The sequence below is a fragment of the Hyalella azteca genome, unplaced genomic scaffold (genome assembly GCF_000764305.2).
Source record: "Hyalella azteca isolate HAZT.00-mixed unplaced genomic scaffold, Hazt_2.0.2 contig2461, whole genome shotgun sequence".
NCBI lineage: Eukaryota > Metazoa > Arthropoda > Malacostraca > Amphipoda > Hyalellidae > Hyalella > Hyalella azteca.
Genome location: NW_025932734.1, coordinates 8,712 through 22,143, shown reverse-complemented (window position 1 = coordinate 22,143; position 13,432 = coordinate 8,712). Strand labels below are relative to the sequence as shown.

The following is a 13,432-nucleotide window of genomic DNA, read 5'->3' as shown; positions in this document are numbered from 1 at the left end:
TTGAACTTTGTTGAACTCGTTTACGGCGACCTGTGTTAAATTTTGCACATGGCTACTGTGAAGATAGAAAATGAATACCATGCCTTGCTTTAAATGTCAACTTGTATTCGTAGGTATAAATTGAATAGTGTTTGGATCCGATTAATCAAAAATATTAAAAGGGTAATTTAGGCAGACAGAATTGTTTAGGAACTCGATTAGGGAAATTGAAACAAAATCCCGCTGATACAACTGACAATGAAAGGTCGCACCTCAAAAATTATAAAATGAACCGAGACCTGCAATTGGAAAGGTCTAGTCTAGATTTGGTAGATTCCAAGTGCTGTTAATCTTATAAATTGTATAAACCTCAAACATTGCTCAAGTAACACGAGACGAGTTCTTTTTTAATAACGGTAAGTTAATAAAAAAGAAGAAAAGAATAAACATACGATATTCCTCATCGAGCCACGTTGACTGGCTTAGAACAGCAGACAAAAAAAAAAAGGATTTCGGCTGCGGCGACATGAAGAAGAGAAATTCGCTTTAATCACATCAGATAACGGTTATCAGAGACCGTCCAAGAGGAGAATTAAGTACCGAACGATCAAGGACAAGAAGCCCGTGTATAGAAAGACTTGCTGTACATTCTAATTATGAGTTAATTTCTCATGGAATACTGAAGTTGACATAAGAGACCGGGAAGGAGAATTGTAACTCAAACTTGACTTCCCTGCAAAGACTACATGCTGCATAGTGAAAACGTTGCTCCATTCTACTAGTAGATAGCAATGCTTCAGACATCCTAGCAAGCCTAGCTAATCGAAAGAAAACTTTAACTGAAAAATAATATTGCTGAAAGAAACTTGATGGACTGGGGTATCCCGCGGGAGCGTCCAACTTCCCGAACAGCAGCTGAAACTTCAGCCTGCTAAGACCTGCACCAGCGTTCCCGGTTTGTGAGCTCATGTTTAGCAGGGCGAGTCTTGCCCTCCGTGCCACCAACCACGAGCACCTCAGCAACGCTGGTGCAGCTCTTGGCTCAGCGGCTCAGGAAGCCACAGATGCCCCGGCGGGTTAGGTTACATGCATGGCTTGATTAGCTAAGTAAAGTTGAATGCATGGCTTCATTAGCTAAGTAAAGTTACATGCATGGCTTCATTAGCAAAGTAAAGTTACATGCATGGCTTCATTAGCTAAGTAAAGTTACATGCATGGCTTCATTAGCTTATACTAGAGCATCGCATCCCTAACACAAGCCTTCGTTGTGATAGCACGACAATAATGGAAGATAACTCACATATAAAAATAAGTTGGAATGCTTCATAAGTGAACATAATTCAGTGCCAGAAACAATAAATTGTGCAAAAAATATACATACAAAATTATGTCATAAACTTTGGACATATCCAAAAACAGCCTACTTCCAGCCAGTGGGCGCTGCAATACTAATCGGTTCTGCTATTTGCAGCTAACCAGAGTCAGAACATAGAGTATCAATTGTAGTATTAAAGGCCAGGCGAGCACAAAACCAACCTGCCTCCAGCTCTCGACACCACACGTATAGCGATAACAGGCATAAGAAAAGACAAGTGAGGCATATTGCGTTTATTTTGATATAAATTAGGCGCTGCATACGCATCGTCATCCCAGGAACGTAACATCGTAACAAGAATTCATGACTAAAAAGTAATCATCAAAATCAATGTTGTTTACGAGAAATGCCTTTTGACCATAAGTTTTGGGTTGGGGAAAATAACATCAACTTACAATGATGAGAGGAACAGTCAAATTCGTTCAATGATCTTCACCGCTATTTCAATTAGATCGCTTAATGAATTTCTAATTTATCCTGGGGTAAAAATGAAGCTTTGATTCGTATTAAATAGATTCCTGGACGTGGTGAGCGGAGATCTTAAGAATAGTAATATAAGTTGATGTTAAGCGTAGTAATATAAGTTGGTCTTCTTCTTGGCCTGCACCTCCATGATGGCGTCCATGAAGTCCTCGTGTGTGACCGTGCGGGCCTGGCGTCTGAGTGCGATCATGCCCTGGGGGAGAGAGCAGGTGCAGGTTACAAAAGTCCTTAGGACCAGTTGGGAAGGTGCAGGTTATATCAGGAATAAGAACACAAGTAGAGGTACAGGATATAACTGTCCATGGAAGCAGGCGGGAAGGTGCAGGTTATATCAGGAATAGGGTGGTCAAGTAGAGGTACAGGATATAAATGTCCATGGAAGCAGGCGGGAAGGTGCAGGTTATATCAGGAATAGGGTGGTCAAGTAGAGGTACAGGATATAACTGTCCATGGAAGCAGGCGGGCAGGGGTAGGTTATATCAGGAATAAGGTGGTCAAGTAGAGGTACAGGATATAAATGTCCATGGAAGCAGGCGGGCAGGTGCAGGTTAATAATGTTGTATGGGGATCAGGTACAGAGTTTATTACCGCACAAGCGTTCAAGCCTCTGTGAACTTAGGAACAAGTCTCAACGTTATGAAATTATAAGTTCAAAGAACGTGAATTAAAAATGTCATCCACGTGAGCTACAGAATACAGCAACATAAACCTTTATTTTCAAGAAGAAATATTAAAAATGATTTAATATGCTCTATCGATCTCTACTCGAAGCACACGAGCAACACTTAGAGATTATGTTATAAAAATGATTAATAAAATATCGATTTGTAAGCAGTCTCTGAAATATTTGAAGCGATCAAAGAAAGAGTTAAAGCACTTGAAAAGTTTTGCCTCACTACAGGCCATGACTGTCATGCCACATCAATCATGCCATGATGCCACACGACTGTCGGGCCACGACTGTCAAGCCACGACTGTCGGGCCACGACTGTCATGCCACGACTGTCATGCCCCAACCATCACGCAACAACCATCGCGTCACAGACATCATGCCACAACCATCACGCCACAACCATCATGCTACAATCATCACGCCACAACCATCATGCCACACCATCATGCCACACCCATCATGCTACACCCATCACGCCACAACCATCATGCCACAACCATCATGCCACAACCATCATGCCACACCCATCACGCCACAACCATCGTGCCACAACCATCGTGCCACAACCATCATGCCACAACCCTCACGCCACAACCATCACGCCACAACCATCTCCATCATGCCACAACCATCATGCCACAACCATCACGCCACAACCATCACGCCACAACCATCACGCCACAACCATCATGCCACAACCATCACGCCACAACCATCACGTCACAGACATCACGCCACACCCATCATGCCACAACCAACATGCCACAACCATCACGCCACTGTTCCAGAACTCACGGCCTCAACACAGACGGCCTTGCACTGGGCGCCGTTGAAGTCGTCCGTAGACCTGGCGAGCTCGTCGAAGTTGACACAAGAAGAGATGTTCATCTTGCGCGAGTGTATCTGCATGATGCGGGCCCGGGCCTCTTCGTTGGGGTGCGGGAATTCGATCTTGCGGTCCAGCCGACCGGACCGCAGCAGAGCGGGGTCCAGGATGTCTACGCGGTTGGTCGCTGCTATCACCTGCAAGCATTAGTTAACGATGCATTATGATGCAAAATAATCGATTATTAACTTCCACAATATCTTTGCAAGAATTAATTACCGTTGCAGTATGATGAAACATAATAGATTAGCAACTTCGAAAATATCAGTGCAAACATTAATTGCCAATGCACGAAGTTTTCATGCGACAAAATACCTATGTGATATATTTGTGATGGAAAAAAGTAATAATGACATTCCTGGATACTCATTAACATTGCTTGCATAAGAGACCAGTGGATACTTCGACGTACCTACGGTAGTTACTCAGAATATTATTATCACCAGTTACACCGAACAACTTGTATCTTAATAATATATACATACAGACAATAAATTAGTGGGAGGAATATGTAGGTAATTTCATCAATTTTGTAATAAGAAACTTATCAAAGAAGGTGTTTTGATGATCAGTGAGCTCTGCTGACGCGAATATTAGGAGATTCACTCTGGACAAAATTGTTTGGTTACTATGAAATTCTATTACGTTTTATTATGTTGTGATGACTACTAGTGTCATCATAACGTACTACTATCCTCCTCTATACTACATACTATCCTCTTTAGTGGTTAATTTCACCGCATCAATAGCAAACATGCTCTTCCCATTCAATGAAGATGGAACATTGATGTATAGATATGTGTGAAGACGTATCAAATGTTGGAACTTTCCTTGCGATGTTTCAAGCGCAATATAAATGAACCCATTTTCTAATGATAAAATAACCATCATCACTGCTGAATAACCATCATTACTGCTGTCCTTACCTGTATTGCCTGGTAACTAGAGGCCCCGTCATTAGAGAAAAAGAAGCCTGGTAACTAGAGGCCTGTCATTAGAGAAAAAGACGCCCGGTAACTAGAGGCCCTGTCATTAGAGAAAAAGACGCCTAGAAAAAGACGCCCGGTAACTAGAGGCCCTGTCGTTGGAGAAAAAGACGCCTGGTAACTAGAGGCCCCGTCATTAGAGAGAAAGACGCCTGGTAAGGTAAGCCGGAAGCGCGGTCATTCCATCACAAACCAGAGTTCCAGGCTCACTTTAATATCAGAAGTGGAGGAGAAGCCATCAAGTTGGTTGAGCAGCTCCAGCATCGTTCGCTGCACCTCGCGATCACCCGCCTTCTCGCTATCAAAGCGCTTTGTGCCTGAAATATACATGCCAGTTGAAATTTAGTAAATACTTTGCGTTTCGTAACTTTAGGGCTCTCGGCAATCTGAAGAAAATTCATCATGGCAAATAGAGGATGAAAGAAAAAAATGATACAGATATCAAAATAGGACATAGGTATATAACACAGGACCTAAACCATGAAGAGAATCTTGACGTTTCTTGACCTCAAGATTCATGCCATGTTCCCATTACATGGTGACAGCATTGCGACGATGTGTAGAAATAACATCAGGCGTATCAGGCAGTCAATGAATAAACGAGAGAAGTAACATGACTAGTATATATAACAAATAATTTTGTAAATAATCAGATGGAGATATTCCCTCAGTGAATCTGGTGACCGAATCTTGGCACATAATGAAAAAAAACTGACCCAAGTATAAAATCATAGTTTTCTTTGTACAAAATTCGGAACATCGTCAAATTTCTGCCTGTGCTGTTAATCATCAGAGAGATGAGTGCAGTGGAAAATATTTTCGATAATAACAAAAACATTCAAATATTTTAATACTGCAAGTTCCAATTATCGTATTTTTCTTCTCTTTGCATGGAATTGCAGAGAACAGAGAAGTAGGTACTGTTAATTCCAAGCTTACAAGAAAATAAACAACCGAAAAAATACAAAATAATTGAAACAAAATGAAAACCACAAAGATAAATCAAATCTAAGGCGAGAACAGAGGCCTTACAGCGAAGATTAAGAACTTGCTATTTTACATTAATAACATGACACGTACATACATAGTTACTACAAACTCTCATAGATAACCCTCCCTTCATTAGTCAACTAATTCCGATAATATGATAAAAATTACTGTAGCTTGATGTAATTAGCTAAAAAATTAAAGTTAACTTATCTTGTTCTGCTTTCCTGCTCCTACCTCAAGACTGTACCCACCAATGGCGTCGAGCATGATGGCAGGCGCCTTCCTTCACCTCAAGACTGTACCCACCAATGGCGTCGAGCTCATCAATGAAGATGATGGCAGGCGCCTTCCTTCACCCCATGACTGTACCCACCAATGGCGTCGAGCTCATCAATAAAGATGATGGCAGGCGCCTTCCTTCACATCAAGACTGTACCCACCAATGGCGTCGAGCTCATCAATGAAGATGATGGCAGGCGCCTTCCTTCACCTCAAGGCTGTACCCACCAATGGCGTCGAGCTCATCAATGAAGATGATGGCAGGCGCTTTCTCCTTGGCAAGTGCGAAGGCGTCGCGCACGAGCTTGGCGCCGTCACCAATGAACATCTGCACGAGTTGTGGCCCCGCCAGCTTCAGGAATGTGGACTTGGTCTGCGCGGCGCAGGCGCGCGCCAGAAGAGTCTTGCCCGTCCCCGGCGCTCCGTACAACAAGACGCCTTTGGGCGGCTGAATGCCTGCAAAGCAAATACAATGATTTTATCAGGAATAATGAACTGCGGCTTATATTAAATTTCAAGCAGCGACAAACGATATTCAAACCTAAACATTAGTGGTTGGTACGTCGCATGCATGTGTTGTAATTGCCCATCCTGGTAGTGGCGACTAGGGAGAGTGGGTTATAAGTCAGTTTTTCCAGGCACTTAATGCCACTGGTAGTTCTATGACCATCACTGGCTCGTTGACCCGCCAGAACCATTTTATTGCATTACACAACACCCTGGACAAGCCAGGTACTCATTTATCAACCAGAGTTGGATGAATGGCTGAGTTGACCATGAGCTGAGCTTCCCGGTAGAACTTGTCCTCAGTGGGACTCAAACCCGGGAGCTGGGTGCGAGAGACTGAGTCTCTCACCACTGCACCACCACGTCGCACGCATAAACATGTGACGTTAAGAGCTCAGTTTTGAGAGGTTTGCTATTTGACTATAAATCGTAAGTAAGGCTGGTGTGCAGCATCATGTTGGCTGGCACTTGTGCTAGTAGTATCAAAGGGTATCAAGCTAGAGTTCCTGAAACAAACTGAGGACTACACTGACCCAGATTCTCAAACTACTGCACTCAACTGACCCGGGTTCTCAAACTACTGCACTCAACTGACCCAGGTTCTCAAACTACTGCACTCAACTGACCCAGGTTCTCAAACTACTGCACTCAACTGAACCAGGTTCTCAAACTACTGCACTCAACTGACCCAAGTTCTCAAACTACTGCACTCAACTGACCCAGGTTCTCAAACTACTGCACTCAACTGACCCAGGTTCTCAAACTATTGCCCTCAACTGACACAGGTTCTCAAACTATTGCCCTCAACTGCCCTAGGTTCTCAAATTACTGCCCTCAACTGACCCATGTTCTCAAACTATTGCCCTCAAATGACACAGGTTCTCAAACTATTGCCCTCAACTGCCCTAGGTTCTCAAATTACTGCCCTCAACTGACCCAGGTTCTTGAACTACTGCACTCAACTGACCCAGGTTCTCAAATTACTGCCCCCAACTGACCCAGGTTCTCAAATCTCTCCTTGTGAGTGACAGGCAGCACGACGGCCTCGATGAGCTCCTGGATCTGCTTGTCCAGCCCCCCAATGTCGCTGTACTGCTCCGTGGGACGCTCGTCCACCTCCATTGCCTTCACTCTGCAAACATCATCACTCGTATTTAGCACCTTGCTTTTAACATAATTTCTTTATTTGCTGAGCCATGAGGCAGTTGCAAATTCATTTAAAAATATTTTGACTACATTATGTTGAAAGCAATTTTATACAGATATATGTTTTGTTTTATAGAGTACCTATAATAATAGGAGAAAGGTGGTTGGAATTTTCACAGCAGGGTTCATTGCGAGCAGAAATTAACCCTTTACGCCCTGGCGTGACGAATTCGTCACACAGAAAAAAACATCGGTTTTCCAACAATTTCACGTTTTCTGTCATTTTTTCGAAAAATTCACATGAATAAAAAAAGTCTTAGATTTATTTTTTACACATGTGTACCAAGTTTCAAAGTTATCTGTTGGTAAGTAACCGAAATAAAATTTCCAATTTCCAATGGCAATGTCCAATTTCTTATGGAAATTCTATTTCAGTTAATTACAGACAGATAACTTTGAAACTTGGTACACATATGTAAAAGATAAATCTAAGACATTTTTGTTCGTGTGAATTTTTCCAAAAAATTGAAAGGAAACGTGAAATTCTTAGAAAACTGACAAAATGGGGGTACTGTAGAAATCTATCACCTCCTATGATTTTTGAGCTACAACATCGAGACGCATATCATTCGATGCGCAAGGACCATATCTATCGATTGGTCCTTGCTGTTTTTCAAAATTCTAATTTTTGTGGGTGGGGTGGGCATTTTTCGAAAAAAATTGGTTTCTCCCCCCCCCCTTTTGAATTTCCCCTCCCCTTTTTTCAAAATATTTTCAAAACTATAATACCAGTAATTTTCGCCCATATTAAATGTTAAAGAACTCCCCCACCCCTAACCCTTTCACGAACTGTCGTCAAGGCATAAATCAACGTACAGAGACGATTTTGGTACCGTTGGATAGGTCAGAATATCAGCTTTGAAGTGAGACTTAAAACCGAAAAAGTGAATTTTACGATTTTCATCCCAGAAATTCAGGGCGTAAAGGGTTAAAATACTCATTTCTCAATCTCTGTGGGCATTACTGGACTAAGGTAGATCACATCATGCATTACATTTCTGTGTCTGATATATATACATATAATGAGCTTGTTTTCACATGTGCACCCAAGATTCTTACCTATCACAAGCACATAATTTCCCTTACTCTGCTTGAATGATAAAAAAATGAGATAACTAACCAATTACCTTATAAGTGGGCTACTGGTTTGGAATAATAATATCAAAATTGGTAATGTTCTAAACTAGCAACTAAGCTAAAATGGCAAGCTTATAAATTTAGACTCAGAAATTTGGAAAATAACTCAAAAGAATAAAACTAATTGCAATAATAATGGAATATTTTACTCCACAATTGATTTTCAAAATGGAGCAAACAATCATCAAATAAATAACTCAATTCCAAAGCAGTAACAAATAAAATACAACTGTCCATGTGCACATCATAACTGACTTTAAAAGAGCACAAGTTACCTGGAGTCATATTCAGCAGGCAGGGGCTCCAAGATGAGGTATGAATCTTTATTAACTCCCACCAGATCACCAGGCTTCAGCTGCTCAGCGTCCACCAGGCCAATGACCGGCAGGAAATAAGTTTGTCGTGTAGACGTCTTAATGACTGCACACTTGCCCTTACGTTGCGAGTCCAGGTCCACATTGGCACCATCTTCCTCGCCATACTCAGTGGGATCAACATCCAATATCTAAAGAAAAAGTTCTCATCCATTAAAAAATTCTTGCACATTCCAAAACACCTTACTTGAAATATAAAGCAATTCAACTAGCAGTCAATAGAGAAAAAAGAACAAGTCATGCTGTGTAATCAATAGTAGAGATGGCTATTTTAATGATTAAACAAATTTCTTGATGCTTCATAAAGGGCAACATTGTCACTGCAGACAAGACTCCATGTTAAGCTTGTGGCATTGACAAGTCCAGCTGAAAATCAGTTGCCAGCTTCTCTGTGTCACAAAACTAAGGTGCCACAGGCACACAACTCTTAGGTTGCTAAATTTAAGGCATTTAAAAAAATAAAACAGAAATTTTCCATAAAATAATGAGTTGGGGGCAAACAATTTTAGACCAAAACAAGTGCCAATTCTGGGGTTAATGACAAAATCATGCTGACTAAAAGTCCTTTGAATGATAAGAATAGAGCAGAAAGATTGACTTGCCACATACATTGGTTATGGTTTTGCAGCAGCTTCTTAATCAACTTTCACAAGCTTTCAGCTTTGAATTGAGCTCCACTGTTATGTGAGAATGCAATACTTTGTTGCAGTTCTCATACCCACACCATGCGCATCTTTCTATGTTGGGCATTGTATATTTTAATTTCTATTCTATCAAAAAATGTTCATTTTGAGGATTTGACTTGCCCAATGACAAATTTTTGAAGTAAAGGAGGTGCGACATTAAGATTTGCTTCTAAAATTTCAGTAAAAAATGTTGTTTTACCATGCCTATTCAACTGAACACTTGCAAGGTTAGGGCAAAGTTCCCTTCAGAGTTCATGATTTAAAAGTCTTCATAAAAAATTTGTGTACAACTGACTGAAGTTTGGAAACAAGTGTATTACATAATTATAACACTGAGCTCCAGCCATAACTGTATTACTTATATATTGCTGTGCCTCTACAAACTCACTACATTTCAACTTGACATTAATGTACAGAGTTGAGCTCTGGGTTGAATGGAACCAAGAATTTGTTCATTAATGCCTAAAAACCTATTGTGAACAGAAATTCTGCATTAAACAAAGAAACTTAATTATCCAGTCTATTCCTCAAGAAAAATTAAAGGACAAATACCTATATCTATTTTTATACTAGTTCATCCAATGCATGACTCAATATACTAGGGTATATACATATATCTTGGATCTATACTGATACATATACATTTATCTTGAATGAGATACATTTTTCAAGTGTATCTCATTGCACATGCCACAATTACAGCTCATTGAATATTTCTCATTTACACCTGTAAAGCACACCTCATCCAATATATACATATACCTACCTCTATAACATTGGACACCAAGTACGGTAAAGTTTTGTTAACTTTTATTTTCTCTGCATTCTCTTTTATTTTCTCCTTTTGTGTGTGAATCTCATGGGTTATCCGAGTGACTTCAAGTCGCATGATCCTGATTTCATTTTCCAGAAGCCTTGTACGGGATGAGACATCCTCAGACGATGCGGTCAGGACATCTCTCATGGCTGGCTGAGAGACAAAAAATGAATATAGGTGCTCTGATATTTAGAGTCACTTTAGCCAGAAACTATGCATTGAAATAGGAGGTATTAAACAAGAAGTAAAATTAAAAACTGTCTTTTATATATATGTTAATGCTATTCTTCTCTACTTCAGCTATAACTTAGAGGACCACAAAACTTTTAAAATGCAATTAAATGCACAAAAAATCTCCAAAATAAACTGGTGCATACACCCAGTTATTTCCTGCCCTGTAAAATAGGTACGGTACATTTTCAGTCTACAACCAGATTGACATTCATTTTTTAAACTGAACCTAACTAAAATTATTTCAATTACTGAAAGTTAATTAGCCTGAATAATTTGTTGTATGCGGAAGCTTTCACTATATCTCAGAAGTCAAACCCAAACTTTCTTTGGAAAGTAGGAAACAGTTCCCATGACTAGCAAATATCATTCAACATGAAGCTACTCCAGAAATTAAAAAATTTCTGAAACATCAAAACATATTCAATTCAATTTCAAATTAATGCTTCAGAATAATACCTACATCATTATTATTATATACAAATATATATACACTTGGGTATCATTTAAACTGGTAGTTTATGACCATAGTTAAAACTCCATGTTAATGACTTGTTTAAAAAAGCTAATTCTGCCATCTAATACTAACACTTGTAGGTATATAATTTATATATAGGGTCTCATAATAACATGGCTTAAGCTAAAAACTTACATCATCATCCTGTAAGGTGGGATCTTGTTCCAAAGTTGACATAATGATTCTATTTAATATTATTCACTATCTGAAAAAAGTACAAAATTATAAGCTCATTGATAGCAAAACATACTCCTCTTGACAGCTAATAACCCTTCTACATAAATGGTCATTAACCATCAATATGACCAGTGGGAAATGTTTGATATAGACTATGGAGGCATGGTGCCAATCCATAGGTTATTCAAAAGAACCTGTTCTTATGTCATTTTGAACTGATCAACGCTTCTTTACGGACCGATCGTAAAACACACCTTCACTGGCAAAAGCTTTCACACTTCTGAAGAAAGGTGAGCTGAGTCAGCTGACAGCTACACTGGCCGTGGGGCGTGGGTGGACCTAATTTGAATTTGAATGCATGCATCGATTCAAAATCCTATAGACTGTAATAGACATAGTATACAAGTCATAGAGCCTAAATTTTTAATATCTATAAAAAAATGTACGTTTCTGCATGTATTATCATGCTGTTAACATTAGCAAACTTTGAATTATCTCTGATGCAAGAAATACTTGCTTAAATCATTTTATTTTCAATATAAGCGACTGGATGCAACAATCGGTTCGCAAAAACCAACATAGCCCTGATCAGCAGCAATTTCGAATTTTCGATTGACGTTAATTTCTAAATTAAAATGTATTTAGCCAGTATTTCTTGCATCAGAGATACTGTCAAGTATTTCAATGCTAACAGCATCAAAATCCACACAGAAATGTAAAATTTTAATAGGTTTTACACTGAAAGAACTGAGACCAATTTCAAATCAAATTCGACTAAATTGAATCCATCGCGCTTTCTGGCATCTTCTCTCACAGCTGATTACAGTTACAGTGCATTTTTTTTAGCTTAAGTTGCCAATACGTATTTAATGTAGACATAGTCTTCCGTTGGTACAAAACTTACAAAATAACCTTGAATTATTGATTGCTAATTTCTTGTATTACATAAATGTTTATGATTCAAATTAATCATAGAAGATTAGAAGTTGCATCTCCATAATTCCATGTTGAATTAAAATTATTCATAGAAGGTTCACTTACTGATGCCAGCGCTAGCAGCGGCAGGCAAATGAACTATATTCATTACTTAGTATCTTGACTAATTATATAATAATATTGTATTCTGTTTAGGCACAGTTTCTTAAAGTGTTCCAGCAACATATTTTCCATTATTAATTATTTAAATATATTAACTTGTGGTGCAGTAAGATATCAAATTGTTTGAATTCTAAACAAACATGGCGCACCAACATCCAGATCCTAGCGCCAGCAGTGGCCATTCAAGGAACTACTTTATTACTTGGTATATTTACTATGATAATAATAATATATTATTCTGCTTAGGCACAGTCTCCCAAGGGCCAAGGGCATGGGGCCTTGCGAAGGGTTAAGACCGCGGACCGCCGCACGGCGATGGACCGACATAAGTACCTCTCTTCATAGACTTCCACTATGTATGGAGGTTCACCGTTGATTGAGATGACAGAAACTAATGAATGTAGTGTTGGTCTAGCAATTTTGATAATACCTGCAATTTCATATTGATATAATGAAATCAATATGATGTCAAGAGGGCTTGAAATTTTGAAAAGATACAGGTATCTCAGACTAAAAAGCCATGCATGACTTATTGAATGTAGGGCCTAATAATAATGTAGAGTTGATCTAGTAATTTTGATAATACCTGCAATTTCATATTGATATAATGAAATCAATATGATGTCAAGAGGGCTTGAAATTTTGAAAAGATACAGGTATCTCACACTAAAAGGCCATGCATGATTTATTGGATGTAAGGCCTAATAATTTCATTACAGTGTGGAATTTAAGAAGGGTTATGAATGAATATGTATCCACTCTTAAAGTATTGAATGGTTGGTTGCAAACAGAGAGAGTTTTTATTGACCTTTCTGTAGCAGCATTGTACTAATGACATTTACTCCCATAGGATATTCAACAAAATTTTGAACTAGATCAGGCAATTAAACGTGAACTGTGTCTCAAAAATTCCTTGTTTCCCCACTGTGACATAGACTACACTAAATAGGCAATACTAAACCATAACCTGTGCTCTCAAGTCAATAACAACACACAGTCACTTCAGTTGTAGCAGTTTACTGAATTTAGCA

At 39.3% G+C, this 13,432-nt stretch overlaps 1 protein-coding gene across 1 annotated transcript; it reads right to left on the bottom strand.

The window, feature by feature from the left end:
* Positions 1 to 1,572: 1,572 nt before the first annotated feature.
* LOC108674584 (26S proteasome regulatory subunit 6A-B) lies at positions 1,573 to 11,376 on the bottom strand. Its single transcript, XM_018162548.2, has 8 exons — positions 11,262 to 11,376; positions 10,328 to 10,531; positions 8,777 to 9,006; positions 7,157 to 7,290; positions 5,880 to 6,107; positions 4,593 to 4,699; positions 3,306 to 3,533; positions 1,573 to 2,030 (listed from the first exon to the last, which is right to left on the bottom strand). The coding sequence occupies exons 1-8, from the start codon at positions 11,301 to 11,303 to the stop codon at positions 1,920 to 1,922; spliced, it is 1,284 nt and encodes a 427-aa protein (XP_018018037.1). The 5' UTR covers positions 11,304 to 11,376; the 3' UTR covers positions 1,573 to 1,919.
* Positions 11,377 to 13,432: the final 2,056 nt, after the last annotated feature.

Bases quoted from the DNA above. Each gene is read 5' to 3' on its own strand.
- LOC108674584 (XM_018162548.2), bottom strand. From the start codon at position 11,303: ATGTCAACTTTGGAACAAGATCCCACCTTACAGGATGATGAT. The intron at 6,108-7,156 runs GTCAGTTGGGGG...TTTGCTTTGCAG, and splicing joins GGAGAGATTTGAGAACCTGG to GCATTCAGCCGCCCAAAGGC. The intron at 2,031-3,305 runs GTGAGTTCTGGA...TCTCTCCCCCAG, and splicing joins AGGCCGTCTGTGTTGAGGCC to GGCATGATCGCACTCAGACG.